Below are 26,467 nucleotides of genomic sequence, written 5' to 3'. Positions count from 1 at the left end.
CATGTGTGTTGGAGTTTAACCCGGTGGACAAGATGCGATTCGGGTTGGGGGAGGACTCTCACTGTCATTTGTGCCTCACGGGCCGAATGGCAGTGTAGAGTACCGGCCTTCTTGGAGTCCTTGGGAGGGGTGCTGGAAAGTCTCCAACCGGGACTCTAAATCATGCTTTCAACGCTCACGTTGGTGAAGTGACACCTGGAGGGGCGTGATTGGGAGGAACGGCCTCCGATCTAAACCTGAGTGGTGTTCTGTTGTTGGAATTCTGTGCTAGGCACGGTCTGTTAAGGGTGTCCACCAGACATGGCATCAGGACACCCTAGGGCGGAGGTTCTAATGTCTTGGACACTCGGGTGAAGAGAGGGGCGGAGCTGTCAACTGATCACCAAGTTGGATGGCGGGAGGAGGCCGGACAGACTTGGCAGGCCCAAAACGTGAGGGTCTGTTGGGAACGTTTGGCAGAGACCCTGTCAGGGAGATCTTCAACCCCGCCTCGGCAGAACTTTGAGATCCCGAGGAGGCTGGAGACATTGAGTCCGAATGGACTATGTTCTCTACCTGATCGAAGCCGTCCGGAGCTGTGGCCGTAAAATTGCAACCTAGGGGATCAAGCTGAAGACCATATATGGTTGGCCCGGGGACCCCTGAAGCAGCTGACAGGTACCAAACAACTCGGGTCTGGGAGGAGTTCGGGAGGCCATGGAAAATGACTATCGAACGGCCTCAAAGAGGTTCTGCAAACCGTAGCGCCTCAGAAAGGGAAAAGTGCCCTGCCAACACCGTATATAGTGCTGATGGGAATAACCCCTCGACTGGGGATATTGTGGGGCGGTGGAAGGAATACTTTGAGGACCTCCTCAATCCCGTCAACACGTCTTCCACTGAGGGAGCAGAGATCCGGGGACTCGACCATTACCCTAGCTAAGGTCACTGAGGTGGTTGAGAAGCTCCTCTGTGGCAAGGCACCAGGGGTGGACGAGATCCGCCCGGAATACCTCAGGTCTCTGGATGTTGTGGGCTGTCTTGGCTGACACGCCTCTGCAATCGCGAACGCGGGGAAAGTGCCTCTGGACTGGCAACGGGGTGGTGGTTCCTCTTTCAAGAAGGGGACCGGAGGGTGTGCTCCAACCATGGGGATCACACTTCTCAGCCTCCTGGGAAAGTCTATGCCAGGGTACTGGAGAGGAGAATCCGCCCGACAGTTGAACCTCGGCTTCAAGAGGAACAATGCGGGTTTCGCCTGGACGTGGAACACTGGACCAGCTCTATACCCTTCCAGGATGCTGGAGGGTTCCTGGGAGTTTGCCCAACCAGTCTACATGTGTTTTGTGGATTTGGAGAAGGCATTGACCGGGTTCCTTGGGGGTGCTCTGGGAATATGGGGTAGGGTGCTTTGCTAAGGGGGCTGTCCGATCCTGTATGATCAGAGCAGGAGCTTGGTTCGCATTGCCGGCATTAAGTCAGACTTGACTCCGACAGGGCTGCCCTTTGTCACCGGTCCTGTTCATTATTTTTATGGACTAGGCAGTCAGCCGGAGGGGGTCTGGTTTGGTGACCACAGGATAGCTTCTCTGCTTTTGCTGATGATGTTGTTCTGTTGGCTGCATTACAGTGTGTGCTGGGGCGGTTTGCAGCTGAGTGTGAAGCGGCTGATGAAAATCAGCACCTCCAAGTCTGAGGCCTTTTCAGTAAGGTTGGTGGGGAGCTCCTGCCCCAGGTGGAGGAGTTTAAGTATCTTGGGGGTAGGATGGAGCGAGAGATTGACAATCGGTGCAGCTTCTGCATATGCAGTCGCTGTACATGGTGAAAAAGAAATTGGATTTATCAGTCGAATTATTATCTCTATGGTCATGAGCTTTGGGTTGACCGAAAGAATAGATACAAGCGGTGAAATGAGTTTCCTTCGTAGGGTGGCTGGGCGCCCCTTAGAGATAGGGTGAGGAGTTCAGTCACCGGGAGGAGCTCGGAGTAGATTCGAGAGAGGCCAGCTTGGCTCGGGCATCTTTCCGGATGCCTCCCGGACGCCTCCCAAGGGAGGTGTTCGGGCATGTAGAGGCCCGGGAAGACCTAGGACACGCTGGAAGACTATTGGTCTTGGCCTGGGAGCGCCTCGGTGTCCCCGGAAGAGCTGGAGGAAGTGTCTGGGGAGAGGGAAGTCTGGGCATCCCTGCTTAGACTGTTGCCCCCAGACCCGGCCCCGGATAAGCGGAAGAAAAAGAAGAAGAAGAAGCTTCCCAGTAACCTGTATCAGTTAGTGAACATGTTTTGGTTTATTAAAAACTGGCCAAATGTCTTCCATTTTACCAACATACAAACAATGTTTTATTGAAGAGAATAGCTTTAAACAGAAATCCTTTTGCTAGAACAAATTGGAAGGAACTATTATCCATAATTTAAATGAGTTGTTTGAAACAAACTATATGTTGTTAAAGACATTTGGCCAGGTTTTAATAAACCGAAACATGTTGAATAAACTTTCACATAGATTCTTTATCATTCAATTGTATTGACACAATGCAACGAGTTTGCATAGATTCAAAAAATTCCATTCGTGTAAATAACAAACAATTTGTTTGTGTTAAACCACTGTCTATAATTATATAATTGAGTTAAGTTAGTTTAAAGAGTAATTTTTTGAGTGTAGAACATCAAAGTGATTTGATATTCCTAGCATGATATTCAACCAATCACAAGCCTCTGGTTTTAGGCGTAGGACTGAAATTGGTTGACAGGAATGTTGATTTGGGATCAATGAAGGATATTGATCCACAAACTCATCCCACTGGGACTCAGTGAACCACCTGTTTGCTCTTACAAATATACAGCTGCCTGTACACTCCACTGATTTTGTACATTGTGTTTAAATGGTAGTGTGCAAAGGCTATATGCATACATGAATGAATTGTATTCACTGTTTTAATTTGATTTATTACTATTTAAGCTGAAAAAGTCTTAATGTTTGATTTCTGTCAATTGACGATATCTTAGTCCTTGATTTGTATTTGCCAGTTCTATTACTTTTTTTTAGTGATGGTCAATTAGTAGTATATATCCTTTCCACAATTAAGAAAATCATTTTCGTCACAATTTTTAACAAGAAAAATAAACCAAATCTCTCTACAAGTGACAATGAGATTCTAAATAACTGTACACAGCACTTTTTATACTCTATGTAGATCATTAACCATGGAAAATGGTTCATTTATTCAGTAAACATAACTGCACCTTTAAGACAATGAGACATCTATGTATATGTAAAAGGATATTTCCCTCAACTGCATCAAACATTTAATCATTATGACCCTTTTTAGGCTTGAAACATGTCTTTTGCACATTTTAGTATACAGAGTTACGTTCTTAAAGACACTAAAAGTAACTACAGTAAATTCAGATTAACTAAGGCCATGGTGCAGAAAAAGTCTAAAAAAAGATTTAATGTAATTAATTATTCATTAAATGATTATGTTTACAGATTAAGCAGAAAATCTGTTTTGGAGTCTTGTTAGGCAGTTCACTAGAGTTTAAAAACAAAGTCTAGGTGAAGTAGTGGAACAGGCCGGAGCCAGCGCTTACCTCTGTAGGAGACATTGGCTCCTCCAGACCACAGGGGGCACTGTCTGGAGACGTGGTTGAAGACCTTGTTGTCTTTGTCTCAAGTTGTTCCTGTTTTTCTGGCCCTGTCTCTGAGTGGCTTCTTTGTGGTGTTTTTCGTTTCACCTTTTCCTTATTGGGCTTCTCTGTTTCATCATAGTCTTCCTCTAAACTCTTATTTTGCACCAGTATTCTACCTGAGGATTCCTGTTTCTCTTCCTCCTTGCATTCCGTACTCACTATAGGCTCTAATTTCTCTTTTTCCATGCGTATGCTTTTTCTTTTCTTTTCTATGTCTCGCTCAATCTCTGATTGTCTCTCTTGCTCTTGTTTTAGCTGTATTTCCATTTCTCTCTGTCTTTCCTGTTTCCTCTCGACCTGGATCTCAATCTCTCGTTGTCTTTCTCTGTCCCTCTCGATTTGTTTCTCCAGCTCTCTTTGTCTCTCTCGTTCTCTCTCTACTTGTCTTTCAATTTCTTTCTGTCGTTCTCTATCTCTCTTCATTTCTCTTGCTATATTAATCTGTCTTACTGCATCGCTTGTATCCATCTCTCTAACTGTTTGTCTTTCACTCGGATTCCCGGATTCTTTCAACTTTCCTTCCTTCTTTTCCCGTTTGCTCTCACGCCTCTCCTTTGGTCTTGGTTTTTCACTTTCTTTCTCATTTAATCTATCCTCTTGCTTTTCACCCACTTCCCTGATTGGCTCAAAATCAGATGACTTCACATCCCTCTCACGGACTTGGCCAACCAGCTCACAGAGTTTGGATCTAAGTTCTTCTTCCAGGGTTTCATTTACACCGCAGGCCTTGAGCAAAGTGCCCTGAACACTTAACTGTGGTTTGCTGGCCATTGGTTGGCTCAGCATTGGTGGGCTAGCGGCACTAGAGTTGTGGGCCACTGTGTTCTGATAGTCAGGTTCAGGGGTCATGGCATTAGAGGTCAACAGGTCAGGAGGAGTCACAGTGTCTGGAGTCTGGTAATTCAGAGTGACTGGGCTCTCCTGGCTTTGCTGCCGGCGCATCATCATGGCATTGAGGAGAACGGCACTGTTCTCCTGTTAATGTGAAGGACAGTTGAGAAGAGCAGAGAGAAAGAAATGAATATTACTGATGAAAAAATATATATGACTAAAATAAAAGAGTTAAAAGAAATCCACACAGTATGCCAATAAAAAGCATGACGCTGTCCTGCACTGCCACCTACTGGAGTCAAACATAAACCGCTAAATTACGTTTCCTTGCTTTGCGTTTCCAACTATTTTAGAATGTCTCGGTTGCTGTTACTCTTGCCAAAATTGTCATTTTCTGTTAAGTATCTAAATTTATGCCAAATAATGAATAACATGTATTCACCTTGCATCCAAAAGCAGCACCTGTGTTGTTTTTAAAGAATGTTATTGGAATTGCACAGAAAAGTATGTCCACAATAAAAAAAAAAATCTGTCAAATAAGTCAAATTTTTATGAACTAAAAAACTAAAACAATATATATGTCCAGATTTATCATTATTGTATAATAATAATGTAATATTTAAATTTTACAATAATAATGATCTACATAAAAATAAAATAATAATCACGTTAGGTGAGGTGCTATATTAATCTGTCTTACTGCATTGCTTGTATCCATCTCTCTAAATGTTTGTCTTTCACTCGGATTCCCAATGTCTTTCAACTTTCCTTCCTTCTTTTCCCGTTTGCTCTCACGCCTCTCCTTTGGTCTTGGTTTTTCACTTTCTTTCTCATTTAATCTATCCTCTTGCTTTTCACCCACTTCCCTGATTGGCTCAAAATCAGATGACATCACATCCCTCTGACGGACTTGGTTCATTATAGGTTAAAAATCCTATAATGAAGTTACTTTAAGTTAATTAAGTAAACTTAAGTTTAAGTTTTTGCACACCTAAATAAAATAAAAGCATGTGTTGAGCCTTGATATTCAAGCAGAAAACCTTATAAGAAAAAGTCCTAATCTCAACCACTGTATGTGCTAAAATAATCTCATTTTTTCATCTAGACGGAAATTTTTCTCACCGTTGTGGCAGCGCTGTACAGCGCATTATTTGCTCGGCAGTGCTCTGATGTCTCTCGTTTGCTCTTTCTGCGCCGTCGTGATCTTTTGACCTGCTCGCTTCGCTCCTCCCCATCACTACTGTCCCCACCCAGATGAGGGTTAAAGTTTACATCCAGCACCTCTGGCCTCAGCAGAGGTGAAGCGGCACTGTTTGTGGGATGTCTGTAGGGTGGATACAGGTGTGCTTCAGATGGCCCTTTTTTCTTCTGTGTCACACCGTGGGCTGGTCTGCGGGCTCGAGTGGACGGGGCAGGAGATGTCTCTGAGTCTGAGTTCAGAGTCTCGGTGTTGGTGTACTGACCTGAGGAAGGTGAGGTAATGGGTGGGTGTTGGGTGTATGTCCATTCAGGGTCATGTTGAGAGTCAGTATAGTATGTTTCATCGGAGAGACGTCTGCGAAACTGTAACAGGGCGGCTCCCCAGCCCCCCTGGTCCTCTGGATCTGAATCAGAACCCATCTCGTCATATGCGGACACAACACCTGATTCTTTCTCCAGCACACTGAAAACTAGACTTTTGCGCTTGGTCAGCAGACTGGGCCGGGAATGCTGGGAGCTCTGCAGGGCGATCCAGTTACCATCAGGGGATTGCAGGACCGAAGATGCACCTGTGGAGAGAGATACAGACACCTGGACAGACAAATATAGAGTGTGTATGTGTGTACCACATACACAATCACAAAAAGAGAAAGGTTTTCTATGTGGGGATCATTTTCTAGTTGTCATTTTCGAGTTGAATAGTAGTTCTAGGCATGTATTTTTTAATTACCAACCAAACATGAAATTATTTTTGCAAATATGTTTGACTGACACTATTAAACATGTGGACCTTTGTGGACCTAATCTGCACCCAGTCAAAATACAGTTTAAAAGGCACAGTTTACCCAAAAATGTTCCAAAAAAATCTATCTTGCAAGTAAATTAAGGATTATTCATGTTCTGTATGTAAGTTTTGTTCTAATAATGAAAACTGTGTGTGTGTGTATTCTTACTAGAGTTGTCCAGGCGGTCAACACTCTTCCATCCGGGAAGTGATGATGCTCTGGACTCCCTCCTGAGTGAAGAGTAGTTCTGGAAAGCTGTCTCTATTTCAGCACTGTCCGGGACCCCAGGGGCCATGCCCACCTCAGGGCCCTTCTCTGGAGAATCGTCACTTGTCAAAGAGAATGCTGATCTTGACTTCTAAACACATGTCCACCACATGCACAACATTAGTCATTTAAAATGATTAAAACCGTGAACCAATACTTAAAAAAAGTAATAATAATGAGTTAATACATGTGTGTTGTAACAATGTTATTTTATTTATTTATTTATTTTGATATTTTAAAACAAACAATCTTTTGTCAAACAATCCTGAAAAAAGTCATAATTTACGCAAAAATATTAAGCAACACAAATGTTTTTTAAATTTAGAATAGGATATATTGTATGCTGCTTCTTAATGCGTTTACTGTAATTTTTCAAATAAATAATATACATTAGGCATCAGGCAGATGGTCAATTATAGTAGTTTACTATACATACTGATTTACTCAATAATTATAATTACCTCTAGTAATTATATGATAATCATTCAATTATAATTTACACATGAAGGACAGTTTTCTGCGCAAACTGTTCTTTTATGCACAATTTACATTTGACTGTAGTTTTGTAAAAACATTTTGTAGCTGTAGGAGCTAAGCAGGTTGCATTAATTGAGTTTCACCTGTAGAGGGTGCTAAAGATTTTTATTATTACCTTATTGACTTGACATGATTTCTGACTAGATTTTTTTTCCACAGCAGCAATACTAAATATCACTAAAATGTGTGTGATTATTGACAAATAAGCTTTTATTAGCATTCTTCTCACTTGCAGCGCAGCCACTGCTTTTTCAGCATTATTTTTAACGCTACTGTTTTTGCATGTTGCAGCAAAATTATTGAGTGTATATGTTACAGGTGAGGACAGGAATATCAAACAAGCACTGCAAAATACATAAATACTGTATTTTAGGGGCGTGTTGAGGTAACTTTAACATGGACTTACCCACAGCGGATAGGAGCTGGTACTGTCGGTCGGTGCTACTGCGCCGTGCTGAGAGGTGGAGTGTGAATGCTGCGTTGTGTGTGTGTTTTGTGTCGAGGTAGGGGAAGGAAGTTCACTGCTCTTAGGCCAGACAAGCTCATACTCAGCCTGAATCTCAGACCGTTTTCCCCTCTGAATGATCTAGAAAGAAAGACATGGAAAAAAAAGAAAAATAGCTCATCTTATTTTTTTTTGTGCTACAGTGGAGCTTGTGACGAGATAAAGTTGATGTCGAGGAATTTGAGTTATACTGCCAAACAATATTGAAATATAAACTAATGAGCAAGCTCCAATCAAGAACATAACCAGCACATATTTCACCACAGTAAGAATGAATTGGAAATATTTTGACATATTTTGCTTATGGAAATAAAGCATGATTAATTCTAAATATGTTTTTGTTTTAAAATTTTACAATGCCAAATTGTATTATTGTAAATGTTATTTTTTTCAATTTTACAATGCCAAAATGTATTATTATTGCTGAAAAGTAAAGAAAATCAATGGTATACTGAAAATGCACTCATGGTAGCATGTTTTTATTGCCTATATATAAACTGTCAACTTAGCAATAACCTAAACCACATTTTCTTCTCCTTATTTTCTTATTTCTGTATAATTCTTCATAAATCATGGTCACAAGTACGACCAGTCAAAAGTTTAGTGGGTTAGTAAGATTTTTTAAAACCTTTATTTGTAAATAAAGTTACTGTAAATATAATAAGAAATTTTAAATAAAGATTTTTTTTTACAATATATTTTAAAATCTGATTTTGTTTATTTATTACTCCATTCTTCAGTTTCACAGGATGCTTAAGAAATCTTTTGAATGTTCTGATTTGCATTTCTTTAATATTGAAACAGTTTTTTAGAGAAAACTGTGACACATTTTTAATGTTTCCTTGATGAATAGAGAACTGAAAAGAAAAGCAAGTAGAAATCTTTTGTAGCATAATACTGGTAATGTCTTTGCTGTCACTTTTGATCAGTGTGATGTGTCCTTGCAGTATAAAGAATTATTTTTTATAAAAAAGAAATCGTACAGACTCTGACACATTTAAAAAGTACATCTGATACCTTTTCGAGTTATGTGAAATGGGATGTAGTCACAGATAATTCAAATTACTATGCATTACTATACATGTATTTCTTTCTGTAACAGAAAAGCTCTTACTTTTTGAACAATTGTTGTGGCAAGTTCCTCTATGAGCTCTTCCTTGTGGTCATGCAAATAGCGAGCCTCATTCTGTTTCTCCTGTCATATAAAAGAGAAAGAGAGGCAGTCATAAGAGAAAAAAGTGCAACTGCAGTAAGATATTCATGGAACATGAGTAATGGTTGAAACTGAGAGATGGATGAGTCAACGGCATTTAAAATCTGCAAAATAAAGTGATATTTGTATGCAGGAACCTTATATGGGTGTATAGAAAAACAGATGGATGTAAGCATGGAAGCTTGATGGATACTTGGGTAACACTTTATTTCGATGGTCTACTTTAGACATTCTAACAGTAAGTTACTTTGCAACTACATGTCAACTAGAAGTCATTAGAGTATTGTTAGACTGTCTGCCTAATATCTTCTAACACTTTATTTTGATGGGTCCACAACATATAACATACTATGAGAATTGTTGCAAGTATATGTTATACATGTAGTTGCAAATAAATGAGAATTAATTGACATATAGATAAAAAGTTGCTTAAATAGAACGTCTAAAGTGAACCATCAAAAATAAGCGTATCCAATACTTGTGTAGGTGGATAAAGGATGAACTGATGGTTGGATGGATGACATATAAAGAGGAGTCTCTAACCAGACTGTCTCTGTAGCTCTCAGCTTTAGCAATGGCTTCTTCTATCGCCTCCTCTGCCACACGTAGAGCAACGGTGAGTGTGTCTGCCATGCTGTGACCTGTATGTACATATAAACAGTTACAACTCATTAGCTGTTTGATGTCTATAAAACTAGATGACCAGTGAAAGGTACTTTTTGGTTCTATGTGTGTGTCAAGTGTTAATCTTCAAAGTAATGCATGCAATGTTACAGTGCAGCAGTGATTACAGCAATTGACCAACACTCATAGTCAAGTGCCTTTGTTCCTCATGCCAACAGGTAAGTATAACAGAGGACATATTGCCAAATTTTCCTGTGTGTCTATCTATAGTATTAATATTAGAGTTTTCAAGGGGAACGTTTAACATAGGCTTCTGTTGTCAGGCCTATTGCAAGTTTTACATGCATTGAAAGGCACACAGATTTGCACACATTTAGCAAATCTGATTGAATTCAGACGATTTTTTTTACAAACATGCTTTTGGGTTTCCTGTAGATTAATTGCCTCATACTATATTGTTCACGGGTTTAGGGTCAGTAGCTTGTTTTAAAAGAAAGAAATAATACTTTTATTGTATTGCAATGTTACAAAATATTTATATTTTAAATAAATGTTGCAATTTAATATTGCACATTTTTGACATTAATTGTATTATTTATGTCTGTTTTCAAATGGATAAAAAAACGAAATATATTGACCCAGGAATACAGAGACTAAGGACTAAATCAAGGTAGTGAAAGATAGTTATGTTGCTGTAGGTTTGAAAACCCGGCAGATTTAAAGTTATTTTATGGGTCTGAAATGTGAAAACATGTAGAGAGCAGGACTATTGATTTTTCACATTACCTTCACTCTGCCTGTAGAGCGTGGAGTCACTGCCATCACAAACACTGCCATTATCATTACTGCCTTCAGGAGCACTCACCTCTAAAAAAACAAGAGAGATAGATATAAATCAAAGAAAAACAAAACATTCAAGATAAAATTGTGTTTTGTCTGGACATACCTAGTTAAACTTAATTTTTGTTGACTAAACATATAAAAATAGGAATAAAATTTAACAACACACCAAAGCACAAAATACAAAAATGTAAAATAAATAAAATAAAATAGACTTAATATATAAACCCTTAAGAAACTGATAAAGGTGACGTCGAAAGACAGTTTTGTTCACAACTTACAGCTAAGCAAACTGAGTGACTCTTTTAACTGCAAACATACAGTAGACTTATTGAGTAAAAAAAAAAAAAAAAAAAAAGTTAAATATTAGATTAAACTATAAGGGTTGATAGGTTCTAAATGTAGAAACCCTCATATCTGTGTGACTAAACACAATGTGGCATGAATTAGCCGATGGTCAAAACTGCCATGTTAGCTGTGATAAACAAGTGAGAGACGATACTGTTAAGCAGTCATACACGTCATTGTGTCTACCTGACCAGACGGTTACCTTTTCACTTTCCTTTTTCAGCTGACCTCGAGAGAGTGCTAGCTCAATATCACCATGACAACAGCAAAGAGAAAGAGACCACTGCACATTCTATCTGGCCCACCCCATGCAAGGCCAATAATATACAGAGACAGAACACAGGTGTCATGTAAATTATTGGACAGAGACTGAGCACAGCAATTGACAGAAAAAAAATTACAATTCATGTGTACATAATTCTTGAATGGCTAGAGAATAATTATCATTAGCAGTTTGTATTTATTCATTTATTTATTATATTTTGTGAAATAAAAAAAATCATAATAAAAATAACATGGTAAAGGATCAAAAATGTATAAATAATTTGTAAGATAAGATAGGATATAATAGGATAGGATAAGCTAAGATAAGATTAGGAAAAAAAATTACAAATCATTCATATAACTGTATGAAACAGATACTGGCATGCACAAAAAATAGATCAAAATAATCTCACACAGCAGTCCTAGAAACACTATGAAATGACTCAAACCTAACTCTAACTAACCCTGACCCTAACTAACCCTAACATAACCCTAACTTTAACCTTAACTAACCCTAACCCTAACCAAACCCTAACTAACCTAACCATAACCTTACCCTAACCCTAAACCTAACCCTGACCTAACCTAACCTAACCTAACCCTATAGCCTAACCTTAACCCGAACCTTAAAAGTAACCGTAAACGTCATCCTAACCTAACCTAACCCTAAGCTTAACTTTAACCCTAACCTAACTCTAACCCTATATCTAACCCTAACTCTAATCCTAATTAACACTAACCCTAACCTAACCTAATCAAAGTTAAATTAGGCAATGACAGTTCATTTGCCTGTAGACTGATACAGACCAGCATAGTGACTCACACAGACTATCAGTTCTAAGAATAGAAAACAATTTGAAAAATCTAGAAACAGTGAGTGTGCATCTGAACAACTGATAATGGCAGTTTTACACTGTGAGCACAGGACATGTGTGTGACCTGAATCAAACACAAACACATAAACCATAACCATTTCAAGTCATTTGCCAGTGTATTAATGAACAGAACCGGCTTTTTCAGTGTTTATTACACTCACATTTATAAGAACTCACACACAGTCTACTAGAGTATGGATGAGCCATATTTCCTAAACATCAAAGACACGTCAGAGATTGACAAATACACATTACCATATGCATAAACAAACCCAGCTAAAGGATTCATCTCCATATTTGCCAGACCAGGGGTTAACAATAATGATAGTTTGAGAAAATGAAGGTCACATTATGTAGCTGGTACATATGAGGCTGAAATTGCAATTGTAATAGAAGCATGGATGAAATGTGCCTATAAATAATAAAACTGAATAAATGTCATATTGCATATTATAGATATTCTATTATATATATATATAACATATTTAGCTGTTTTCCAGTTATATGCATACAAACGTTTCTTTCTTCTGGAGTGAAAGCTGTGTTATAGTTACATTATTCGTCAGTTAAAAATCTAATAATAATAAAAAAAAAAAAAGAATGAAAGTTTAAATGTTATTTTTTTTTACAATGAAATAATGTTTCTTAAGCAGGTTTACCATATTGAGCCATTATAACACTGATAAATTATTTGCTGTAAAATAATTGTAAATGCTCAAAAGTATTATTGATCATAGATGTAACTGTCATGAAGTCATTTCATGGACTTTCATTCACTCACCACCACATATCACTCTCCCATTATTCTTACTCTCACACCACATAGAGTGCTGTATTTCCCATCAGCCATTGCACATATTGCATACACACAGCTGTCACCAACACATGCTCACCTGAAGGACATTACACAAACATCACAAATAGCAATACCTCTGTTCGATGCCGAGTACTGCTTAGTGTGTATCATCTCCTGGTGTCAGCTACAGTAGAAAGCATAGCCTGTTTTTCTAGTCTTGTTTTGTATCTCATTGGTTTCCTGTTTGGATTTTTGCTACTGTTTCTGGATTAACCATTTTGTCTGCCGTCTTTGCCCCTGATTGGGCCTCAATTGGATCTCTGCTTTTGTATCCGGATTTACTCTTTAGTCTTGCCCCCTGGATTCTGTTTGCTGTTTTCTGACCCTACTTTTTTGGATTATTCTTTTGTCTCGCCTGCACTCAACCTGTTTGCCAATGTTTTGATACTGCCTGTATCTCGACCATGTCTGTTAAATAAAACTTGCACATGTATCCGCATGCCTCTCATCTTGTTGGTCCTGTTACAGAAACAAAATAATACAGATATAGATGTCCTTGGAAAAGCAGAACGTAGCAGTATGAATGCTTTTCTGTCCTGATGCATTATAGAAAGCAGCAAAAAAACATCAACTGACCAAATATACACTGCACTTAAAAAAAAATTTGCATTGTGGTAAAAAAAAATAACCGCCTGACCACATCAGTTGCTTAATGTTTGGAATCTTAGTGTTCGGAAACCTTATCACGTAAAGCTGTGTTACAATGTGGTGAACTATTATGATGTGAAGAACATCAATGTTAATTCTGTAATATCCAAGAGGTGCTGAATATGGATTACACTGTCTGACAGATTAATTTATACTCTACACTGATGAATGTATAGCATCGCACACATGCTCATCTGGTCTCGTTTTAAATTCCATCTCATCACATCACTCCATGTATCTCTATGAGACGGGCACAGCTTGTGTTGCTCAGAATCATTCAGCTGAATAACTGTGACAGACAGAAAATCTTCTTACAGCTCCACCACTTCACGTACACACTTATACAAGTCATAAAATGAGCAAAAAGAAACTGCATCATCCCTTAAATGCTGACACTTTTAATATTAGTAAAGAAAATCCTCATAATTAAAAAGTACTGATCTTCCATGTGTTTTTTTTCTTTAGTAATGGTTTAATTAATTTCATATAAAATTGCAGTTAGCTGTTTGTATAGGTACTGTTTTGGAGTTGTTGTTATGTGACATAGAGGGTTTAGTTATATCCAAAATTAATGCTTTAAGGATTAGCGGGGGCTATGCTAACACTAATGCTAGGAGAGATGATGGGATGTTAGTATCACTGTGCTGGCAGTGTTATAAGTAACTGAGCTACACTATAATATTACTAGCAGTCTATCTAATAAAGACGGCAATGGTTAGCATACTGTAAAATCAAATAATCCCCTTACCATCAGACTACACCCACATGTACCTTTCATCTCTGTCTATCTCTTGCTATCAGATGAAAAAGGATTACTGCTGCTAGGCTTTCATTTGAAATGAGAAAAATACGGATTATCCAACATGAGTCAGTGAGCACACTACCAGCCCATTGAATGTGTGCGTATGGGCACAATGACGTAACGACTGAGTAACTGCCTCCTTCCCATAAATAATCTGTCACTGCTTTATAGTTTCATTTGCACTCTGGTGCTCATGTTTATTTGTGTGCGAGGGTTCACACTCGAACAGGTTAATCTGTGTTTTTATTTATATACAGTCCCAGCTTGTATAGGTCAGCTATAGTTAGCCTGTAAGTGAATTAATGTGTGTTTGTGTGTGTATTCAAGCTTGCTTGGCTGTTTCTCTCTGTCCTTGAAAAACACACAGATCAAATTAAATAAGAAACATCAATGTGATCTCACTCTAGGTCATGGCTGCAGCTGTTAAATGGGCTGTGTCTCTATAATGCCACACTGTAACTGCACCCAGAGATAGCAGAGAGAAATAGAAGCGAAATAGAAGGAATAGCCAGACAAAGAAAAACATAAACATATGTCACTAAACTGCAAAATCTCATTAAACTGTAATTCCTTTAGGTGCATGACATAAAAAATATCACAAACAATACTATCAACACATGAAATGAAATAGCTAAAATGATAAAAATTGATTTCTGAAGCATCATGTTGCACTAAAGACTGGAGCAATGGCTGCTGAAAATTCAGCTTTGCCAGCAAAACATATAAAATTAAAGAAAACAATTTTTAAAAATGTTATGCTATTTCACAATTTGCTGTATTTACCGTGTTTTGATCTATTAAAGAGACTCTTTATATAGAAAATCTTTCTTTACCAAAAATAACTTTTGATTTAGTAAGAATTATTTTGAAAACAACAAAAAATATTAAGACAAGATTATAATTTTATTGTGATGTTAAATGTTATTGCACTGCAGTGATTTTTATAAGCAATAAAAGACATATTACTTGCGAAGAAACCATTAAAATAGAAAACAGCAAAAATCTTATCAGTTATTTTTTTGACTAACCTGCATATGCGTTTATAGGTGTTTCTCTTTCATTTATAGGAGAGTATGAAAATGGCAAGACATGGGTGCAATAATCAATCCTGATCTCATGTTTATACATAGGTATGAATACGTAACATTTACAAATCACTACATATTTAAGTAAAAAAATTACAGATAGACAAATATAATTACAATCATTTATTTATTGCAAAAATGTCAAAAGCGGCACCAAAAGTAACCCAAATGATGGATTTTTTTTTGCAGCCACAGTCCTCTCTGGCGGAATACAGTAGGTTTGTGTAAGGTGCAGAGCAGAATTTATGCTGTTAATCGCTGAAAATTTATCCAGATTATTTTGCCAATCCTCTCTCTGTGAACTCGTGAAGCCACGCGTGCATCATTTGAAAAACACCTAAAGAGAAACACTGCATGCAGCAAGTCGTTTAAAGCGGCATCATTTGAATTTGTAACAAGTGTGTCAGCCAGGTGCAGACTGTTTATGGTCATGAGTTTCACTGCTCAGGATAGGGCTGAAGATCTCTGAATAAAAGCTTGGGTTTGGGTGTTCCTTGCTAGATAAACGTTATTTATTCTAAGGGTTTAAAAGTCTTCTTTAACATTATAAATCCAGCAGAAAGCAATGATTTATTATTTCATATTAAGAAAATGGTGTTATAATGCAGTTGCAAAGAAGGTCATTGATATGACAACTAAAAACAGCACAAATAATAAAATTAATGCAGTACCTTGGATAGCCATAAGGATTCATTATTAGGTGTAGTAAATACGTCAATTTTGTACATTTAAATGCTGAAAATACGTAAGTATTTGTAGATTTAGATGCTAAAAATGCACCAGTTTTGTACATTTTAGTGCCTGTAAAAACATAAAGTAAATTCTCTGTTGCCCAAAACACACTTGTAGCCAATCAGCAGTAAGGAGGGGTGTCTTCTACTCAAAGATTGAATCTGTATGTATATATATATATATATATATATATATATATATATATATATATATATATATATATATATATATATATATATATATATATATATATTATAATTTAAATTAAAGAAAAAATCTGCTTTTGACCTCAAAATAAAAAGCACATTTCCTCTGTACATGGCTGTGGCTGTAAAACTACAAAATTGTAACCCTAAATAGTTTTTTCAAGTGTAATATTTCTGTAAAGGCTCCATGGAATGACTTGTGCCTGTAGTTTTAACCATAGTGATCATATACTATTAATATACTCATATTCATATATAGATCATATACTATACTATGACAGAGCTGGTGATTTTTCTGGACTGAAAAAATTCCTGCCAGCTTGGTCTGATTTGCATAGAGGTATATCAGATGAGCTCTTATGTCTGATGGAACAGACAGTAAAGACAAGGTACAATGTGGCATTTTTAGGGCCACCCATGCACAAATATTAAAGCATAAGTTAGTTTTAACCCATGAACAGAAAATATGAACAGAAAATATAATAAAATAATAATAATAATAATAATAATAATAATAATAATAAAACAAATAAATAATAACACTGTATTAAAGACAGATTGGACATAAACCCTAATGCACATAATTAAAAAAAATAATAATTACATTAAAATATATGCATAACAGTGTATTTCAATAACTTCAGTGTGCAGATTCTCGTTTATGTCAGGACTGTGGCAACAGTCCGTGGGCAATTGCTTAGCTTGCTAACATAATGTAATATATAGCTAGCCTATTATGACAGGAAAATATTGCTTTTATGAAATCATTGTTTTTAATGATATAATATGGCTTTATTATGAGAAAAAAAATATTTTTTTAACATATAGTTTTAACAACATATCTGATTTTTACGAGAAAATATGACATTTTAACAAGATGACAGATTAACATGATAATAATGTTGTTTTAATGACATAACATCTTGTTATTTCGAGAAAAGATGAAATGTGTAGAATAACTTACAGTATTATTATTACTATACATTATGTACAGTTTGTATGTGTGTATTTCATACCTGGTAATTCAGATAACGCTCCCCTTTCAATGATGTGCTTCCTGTAAAGGGTCTTCAGCACTTTGGCGCTGCCAAATCTCTTAAACCGACTCTTCACATTATTGTAGTACCATTCTAGGGACTGTGTCCTCAATAGCCTACAAAAAAACACAAAAAACAGTGGGTGGATGTTAAATTAAATACATAGCTTATCTGTGCAAATAGACACAAAGCAATACTACATGTAAAGCCTTTTTGTACTAGTTCCTAATTTATACTATGTCCTAATTCTAACTACAATTTAAAATTATATATGGTTCAACAAAAAGCAAACAATGCAAGGATGGCACACTCAAAAAAAAAAGTAAGACCTTAATTTAAGATTTGCATTGCATCTGAATATTTCAACAATTTTGGTTGCACAGTTGAAACCTACACCTGTTTCTTACCTATTTAATTTATGCATTACTAAAAAATATGTATCATATTAAGTTTAATAATTGATTAATAAATGGAAATGTTATATTCAATTTAAAAATAGGCCTATACGTGAATATTAAATTTATGCCCAAATATTTTTAATTACTGTGTACTGTGAAACAATGTCATTGCTTTAACACAAATATAAAACAACTGTATTTAACTTGTATTACAGTACTGCTTTAAAAACAATTGTGCATTCATTGCCAAAATAGAACTAATGTCTTTTCTCTGCTCTATTACAGAAAGTAAAAATACTTTATAATTAGTGTGTACTCACTTCTCAGTAACAAACTCTGACACTGCTTTATTGTAGACATTGTGCAGTCATTGTTCTATTTTAATGATTGTGCTGTCACTGCTCTATTATAACTGTTTAACATCAATGACCAATTGCAATTAAACTTAAAAATGGCTTTTTTTTTTATAAATACTGCTCTATCGTTGCTCTTTAAATGAAGAGTATTAATTCATCTTGGAGTCATTGTTCTGTAACAACTATTGTGCTGTCACTACTCCATTTACAGTAGAACATTGTACAGTAGAAGATCTCTCTGACAAAGCACATTAACTCTTCATTAAGACGGTTTTTGGAACTGTCCATTTTTTCCCCCCATTCCTTTTCTATAGAAAAAAAGATTTTAAAACGTTTTTGTGTGCAGTAAATGAGCAATAAACCACACTTTCCAACCAAAATGATGGTTAAACAAAGCTCTTAACATAGAGTCAGATTTTAAATATACAAAAATAATTTTCATTTCATTTAGTGTAAAGAATGCGAGACAAACTCTTCTCATATTCAAATCCAGTCAGGCTAGACTGTGTACAAGATAAAGAGTGACTCAAATATTTGAGAGGAAATTTTCATCTAAATGAGATCTGAATTAAATCTGTGAAGGGAATTAAAACGCTCATCTGTGAGTCTGCTGGAGCTCCCCGACACTTCCCATGGCAAAAGAGACCATTACCATAATTGACTTTCTGAAGCTTTAATGAATAGGACTTGTGTCCATTGGGCAACATGAGCAGAGTTGGACAGAGATGGATGGTGAGAGAGAATCAGGCACAGGGTGTTAGGAGTTAGTATATGAATGCCCAAATGAATGTTTTTCGGTTTCTTTGTATTACAGAGAGGAGTATAAAAAGTACTGAAAATTATTTTAAATGTAATGTATCAACACTGTATCAAACTTTTCTTAGTTAAAAGCTGAAGTATATCAAAAACATCATTCATTTGAAACTTACAATCTCTACATGTACAGTAGTTTTATTTTGGAAAACATGCACACATACATGTTCATTGTTCTTAAAAAAGTTGCATTCTGATATCAATCAATCAATCATTTTTATTTATATAGCGCTTTTAACAACACAGGTTGCATCAAAGCACTGTACAGTATAATGACAGGGATGTATAGTGACGAGAGTGACCAATTTCTTATTAAATGCAGAGACGGTCTCTGTAGTCAATTCAACGATAGTCACTAGAAGTTAAGTGTCCCCAACCAAGCAAGCCAGAGGCGACAGCGGCAAGGAAACAAAACCCCATGCATATGATGATATGGCACATACATAGACATATATAGTTGCCACATTCGACCGCTCCAAACACATAGAGTTCTCCGGCATCTTGAAGCGCTCCACTTGGCGTCTGTTACCATACTGTAGGTTCAAGACCGCAACAATATGGCGGACGGCTTTTGTATTTAGGCCCATAGAAACAGTCGCTAATGAGGCATCTACATATAGACAAATAGTACATATACTATGTACATATACTATGTACAGACACACATTTGAACTTGGTCAGAGAATTCAAATTCTATTCAATTTACTGTAAAAACAATCATTCCTATTTCAAGTCTTTAATCTGGCAACTCACACAATCACTGAGTTTCAAGAGGAAAGGAAAGAGGAAGGAGAGGTTTGCATTTACAAAATGTTTCTGCAAATGTTGAACAATGAAGCCAAATGTTTTGTTCAGTGCTACATTAATCAAGCTTGTGAATCCTCTCATTATAACCAACAAAGTGTAAACACCATTTAAATTTTAACTGCAAGCAGCCATGAAAGGTCTCTCGCTCCTGGGCTCACTGCCACCCAGTGGCTTTAGAAAAACAGCCAATGTGAGCAATATGCAATTGATAAATTTGTATAGGAGGAATATGTAAACATCATTTGATTGTCTTCAATACAGGATCAAATATATGAAATTTGGTGCAGACTGAACATGGTATATTTGAGTTAGTGTAAAACATGGCATATCCTGTTGCCAGCAGATGGTACTATAATTTTTACTGTATATTGACATTTAGATATTTTCAGGTCAGGACTCTTGCAGAGCATGTCATGTGTAGTGCAGATTGGTCATTGCGTAGCAGATTAGTGTAAAACAAGACATTTCTTTGTTACCAGCAGGTGGCGCTATGATTATAACTGAGTATTGCCATTGCATTGATAACAATAACAATGGATAAGACAAAATATCATATGTCAAAATAGATATAAATATAAATAAATAGCACCCACAGTGATTTGATTCTCAAACTATGCCTGAATAAAAATAAAAAATAATAAAAATACAAGTATTTTCTTGTCTTTTGTTTGGACTGATGAATAAATATTTTACAAATAGACATTCTCAATTAAAGTAAATAATTCCTGAGATTGTAAGGCTCTAGTTCAACTGAAACGTGCTATTTAAAATGAAATTAAATTCAGTAGCAGTTATTTAAAGATTAATTGACTCAAGTCAAGTTTCTCTAGCATCAATCACGGTTAGAATTGAAATGCATTAATACATTAATTAAAGTGTTAAACTGTTTCAGGTCAAAGACTCTATTTTGTGGTGACTGATGAGACATCTTTTTTACAAAGACTAATGGCCATGGTTGTTGCCACTTACATTTACAATATAAAGTACATAAATTATCATCTAATCAATTCAAGTATAGAACCAAGACCCACGTTGTTGAAAAGCACACCAGCATCTCTATGACCTACTTTTAAAAACAGAATGCAGAATTAAGATCCATAAACCACACTGGCAATAATTTCTACAGTAAATTATATTATAATATCTGACATGTAATGAAGCAGCGGCCTGAAGCACAGAGAGCATTCCCACAATGCTTTTCTGTTCAGATTTGCATTCATGTAATAAAGATCTCTTTCATGTTCCCGTGAAGGTCTTCATGCATCGAAATGAAGTCCACAAATAGACTAGGTGAAACAGACCGTGTTAACATTTAAATTGCACTCATGATGGCACACACTTTAAACATACTGATCTGTCCAAACAGAAAGTGTTGAGGTGAGAAGTGAAAAATTGTTAAATGGACAGCATTTTTAGCTGCCCTTCAACTGTGTTCAGCATTTCAATAATATCAGCATATCTATAACCATACTAAAGTGAATTTACACTTCATAATTCATGCTATATATACAGTAGTGGCCAGAGGAGAAATGGCCCCCAATGAGCCTGGTTTCTCCCAAGGTTTTTTTTCTCCATTCTGTCACGGATTGGGTTTTGGTTAATTGCCGCTCTTGCCTCTGGTTTGCTTAGTTGAGGTCACATAATTTCTAGCGACTATATAATAAAAAAAATTAAGTGCTTAATCTTGTCAATATACATTACTATCACTCTATTCTCCTATTTGATACTGTTCAGTGCTTTGACACTTAAAAGTGATTGACTGAGAGTGAAAATAGATTACATTAGAAAACATTACATTAGAAAATATACAGTTCTGTACACTATAAAGTAATGATAATTCTGTATATACAGTAAAAGAAAGTTAATAATAAATATTATGATGATTATTGTTTTTATATGATTATGTTATATGTTATATGTTTTTCTAGATTTGATGTGTTTTTGGGCTAAAATATAGGCTATATTTTACTTCAGACAGGAGATAATGGTCTATTTTTAGTGTGTTATTGGGTGTCTGTGTAATATATACAGCTCTACAGTAAATGAGGTCCTATGCTAGAAAGCAGATGGGTTTTATTGTTGTACTACTCAGGAGTGCAAAACTACTGGAATTACATACAGCTCTGTGCGGACACAAATATATATTCACACACAATTAGCCTTATTCTATTCCATTCTAACTGAAAGAACAGCACTCTTCCAACCCATTGGGCCCTAAGATTGATGATAAATCTGTCTACATGTTGACAACACACACACAAGCAAAACTGCGAAATGCTCTCTTTCTTTCTATTCAAAGCATGAAGTATGACTCTTCCATTGTTCTTGACAGATGTGTGTCCAGCTATCTTCAGACATGACATCTGCCAAGTGAAAAAATCCAGCATCTGTGGAATAAAGCGCTGACATTATGCACATCACAGACTGAGATATAACAGCTTTCCCATGGGAACATAGTAGCAACTCATGACAGAAAGCAAAAAAACTAAAGTATTTACACCCTGAGCACGACTTGTCCTTAGGAGGTTTTGTAACACCCTAACTGAAGAACATTTGAAAAGCATCTGTGTTCTAATTCAAAATCACACTTTACAAAGTAGACAACACATCAAATAGCTCCCAGGCAGGGTGAGATCTCACAAACATTTCATGAACAATCCCTTCTGTCTTTCACTCCGTGACCACAGTTTTCATCACAGTCTTTTTTTCTCCCCCTCTGTCCAAAAACAGCTCATGTCTGTCCTTCAACAATCAGGACATGAAATATTATAAATAGGAAACCTGATCTCATGACAATCGATATGTATTTTAGACAAAATCTGGTTGTACAAAGCATACATTTACTTGCATTTTTACAGGCTCTAAAACATACAATAATGACATATAGTCAGAATGTAAACATACAAATACTGGTGCATTAACAACATCTAAAAATGTATCCTTATGAATACTGAATTTGTGACTTTGTAATATCATTGTTGTCATATCAGTGGTCCCATGTTTTCAATTGCATTATTAAATTGTTTACTCATTTACTTCATATAAAATAATAACATTTTGTTCTGTTCTGTGATTTCTGCTGCCTGCTCATTCGTTTTGTTTGCCATGGGCCACAAAATAGGTTTTTATCCATTTTTTATGCCAAAAATCTTCAAAATGAAAATGTTCCATGAAGATATTCTGCAATTTTCCTATTGTAAATATATTATGGGAGATAACAATCCGCACTCACAAGAACAATTTTCTCTTTTCGTTTTATTCTACATTCATCATTGATGGAAAAAGACACAAATATTTCGGATCAAATCCTTCCTCAGTGTTTTACTGAGGAAGGCTTTGAGACAAAATTAAATCTAGAGTTTGTTAAAACTAGCCAGTCACACAATCTAATTTATGGCTATAATGGTGTGAGCAAAGTGAAAGGTTGTAAATATGAACTCCTAAATATGAACACAAACAGTCAGTGACATCAGCACTCTATCAACATCATGCCTGCGAGCTGATCACTTCTTCCCAGGTCACTTTTTCTGTACTCAGTGTACTATGAGTGCACCGAGGGTGAAAAGCATCGGCTAAAAATGGAATACCAGAGGGCACCACAACAAAACAAACATTGTACTGTTGTTACACAGAAAAAGATTTCATCTTCCTTGGATACACATGATCCACTCAGATCACTCCGCCTTTTGAAGCATTCTAAGACATGTTCAAGAAAGCAAAAAGCCAATTCACCTGAAATGAGTAATGAGATGAGTAATTCTAAACGGTTTTCAAAATACTTATGACTAACAGAGATGACACAGAGCTGTGTAAAAATGAATATGGTCTGAGTTTGACCTTGGTAGCACTGAAAGTCCAAAACAATGCCCTGCATGTGTAGTAATGTGCTTAGCTGCACTGACTACTGTTTTTGTGCCCTCACCTTTTAGTGAGGTTGTTGCACAAGGTTTTGGCTGAATAAAATGGTCCAATTAGCTTTTGTTTTACCTTTTCCCTTTTTTTTTAATTCAAATTAAAATGAAGAAATAGTTAATGGTTATATACATATATATATAAAGCTTATTCATATAGCAGTAAGGGTTTTCATTATACATTATATTCAATTCATTATACCAAATACATATACAAATACAACACAACGCTGCAACGCTGCAAATGTTATTTGAGGCTTTGGTTCTATGTAAACCACAGGAGAACGGCATAATTATGCCTATATACTCTACATTGCAAGTACAGTGCCTTAGGTAAGTTAACCGATCAAGCTGCCTGTTTAAAAAAAAAAATAATAATAACAAAAATAATAAATAAATAAATAAATAAATAATATATAATATATATATATATATATATATATATATATATATATATATATATATATATATATATATATATATATATATATATACACTGGAGTCTGTATATTAAGCAGTTTTAATTACAGAGTTAATTGCAGGCTAATAGTGGATTTAGAACAATCCCTAACCAGAATGTGCAAGGAATATCAAGCACTGCAATTATTTACAATGCAAAAGTGTCTATCCAAAGCACAACACTGAGATTATCCTCAGGCTTTCAAGATTTCACATTTATGCTGAAAACTCAACTTTAGTCCCACTGGATTCAATATTTACACCATTTATAACATTCTCTCTCTCAGACACAGACTAATAGTTCTCAAGAGAAACAAGTCATGCTGCAAAATAACCACAAACTGTTACTGACCATATGGCTTTTGAAAATTGGGTACACAGTAGAATTAAACTTGCATCTCTAAAATACAGAAGAATGAGGAAAATATACAGTAAAGCTATAGGACTTTTTTGTATATAGCTAAATAATGCTATAAATTCATTAAAGCAACAGCAAAGGAAGATGTCAAGTAAGTAAACAAAAACAAGTTAATAACCTGCACTTGTTCTGTTTCTCATTCATAGCTATTGTTTGGCTTCAGAAGACTTGGATTATAGTGTGCAGGCTGTATGAACCACATTTATGCTGTTTAAACAGGCTTGGAACAACTTGAGGATAAGTAAAGGTTTTATTTTTACTTGAACTATAGCTTTACGGTGCTGAAACTATTTTGTAAGACCAATCTGAGCAACAGATGCTAACAGAACTTTGCTATTGTTCATACTGTTCCGGACAGATATAGAGAAATTGCACAGACTCACTGCCAAGATTTAACAATTTACTGTTTGTAATCCGTGGGTCTTCTGAAGCCATTTTTCTGCGAGTCATTTTTCCAGTTTGCAGTGACAGATTATCAGAGCAGCAATGAGTCAGAGTGTTTTGTCATTTAGATCCAAAGGCTTCTGTCAGATCTTCTAACTCAGCTTTCTTTTCTATATTATTACACATGAGTGTCTGTTTTAGCTGAGGGGTCATTCTTTAGGTTGTGCTTGAACACAAGTAGCCAATCAAAACTGGATAGTATAAGCAGAGAATGAATGGTTACATTTTTATGTTCTTCAAGAATATAAACAGTTAAATGTCTAACATTAGCTCATAATTTGGCACAATTGAAAAGATGATAATCTTGGCTCATGACTTATACAGTCATTTAAACATATAGTTTAATAATGTAAATGTCTGTAAGATTATATTATTATATTTAATGCCTCAGAAAGTAGTATGGCTGAAATGTCAATATAAAGACATAAATATATAAATTATATCACATTCAAAGATAACAAAAAACATGCATAACATCTTCTAAAATTAAATTCCATGCGATGCTGTACTCACTGACATTCACACACACACACACACACACACACACACACACATATATATATATATATATATATATATATATATATATATATATATATATATATATTGCAGGCACTTTTATAGTCATTTGCAGGCACTTTTATCCAAAGCAACTTACAACTAAGGAATATATAAAGTGATTCATCTTAAAGAGGCGAACAGATACAAGCCTCTAGTATTGTTCAAATAAGCTAGAAAGGGAAAGAATAAATAGAGAGAAACAATTTTTTAATAATAATTTAGGATGAAGTCAGGTAGTGTCAAAAGAGATTAGTTTTCAGCTGTTGTTTAAAGATTGACAGGACTGGGAAGATCATCTGGCTTCACAACGGCTTGGAAACACATGATAAAGGTTGAAGGAAAGAGGACAGAAGAGGAGAGCGCGTAAAAGGAAGAGAAAGTGATACTTAAGTGTGTTGCTTAGTTTTGTTGCTCAGGTAAAGTCGTAAGGAAAAGTCGCTGGTCTTTACACTCATCTGTCTTCACACGAGGAAGCTGAACATGAACAGCTGCACACTTCTTTTGATGATTCTGCGCCAGCGCTTACACAACAATTAAACCATTTCATTACACATGTTCTTAAATGTGACTTTTACAAAATAATGTTGTAGTAACTAAAAAAAAGCATTACAGAATCAGATCACTGTGAAATCTTATATTTTAAAGGTCCCATGGCAAGAAATTTTCACTTTATGAGGTTTTTTTTATCTTAATATGAGTTCCCCTAGACTATGGTCCCCCAGTGACTAGAAACAAAGCCCTGGGTATCCTCTGAGAAAATGAAATCTCAGCTGGCCCACTGTGTGTATTTAGTCATGATCAAGATGTATACATTTACATCAGATGTATACATTTACATATATATAAATCGTCAGTTTGTTGTCTTACACACATGCACACAGACATTATTTCATACATGACATCTTTGTGAGATGCAATAAAACTTTAGACGCGCCCATAACAACAATTCAATAAAGTCAATACTTTATTGAACCTT

The 26,467-nt window shown here is 36.0% G+C and overlaps 1 protein-coding gene across 3 annotated transcripts in view; it reads right to left on the bottom strand.

Annotated features, from left to right (window-relative positions):
- myripb (myosin VIIA and Rab interacting protein b) overlaps positions 1-26,467 on the bottom strand; it is a 147,188-nt gene that overhangs the window by 10,723 nt on the left and 109,998 nt on the right. For all 3 annotated transcript variants that reach the window (XM_043226570.1, XM_043226569.1, XM_043226571.1), the window contains exons 4-11: positions 17,304-17,440; positions 10,418-10,498; positions 9,551-9,648; positions 8,909-8,989; positions 7,696-7,875; positions 6,654-6,843; positions 5,623-6,269; positions 3,571-4,644 (exon numbers count right to left, since the gene is read on the bottom strand). In XM_043226570.1, the coding sequence (XP_043082505.1) occupies positions 3,571-4,644; positions 5,623-6,269; positions 6,654-6,843; positions 7,696-7,875; positions 8,909-8,989; positions 9,551-9,648; positions 10,418-10,498; positions 17,304-17,440 (2,488 nt within the window). The remainder of the gene's footprint in view (positions 1-3,570; positions 4,645-5,622; positions 6,270-6,653; positions 6,844-7,695; positions 7,876-8,908; positions 8,990-9,550; positions 9,649-10,417; positions 10,499-17,303; positions 17,441-26,467) is intronic.

Source organism: Puntigrus tetrazona, chromosome 24, assembly GCF_018831695.1.
Source record: "Puntigrus tetrazona isolate hp1 chromosome 24, ASM1883169v1, whole genome shotgun sequence".
NCBI lineage: Eukaryota > Metazoa > Chordata > Actinopteri > Cypriniformes > Cyprinidae > Puntigrus > Puntigrus tetrazona.
The sequence above is the reverse complement of the archived record's forward strand: the minus strand, read 5'-3'. Positions and strand labels throughout refer to the sequence as shown.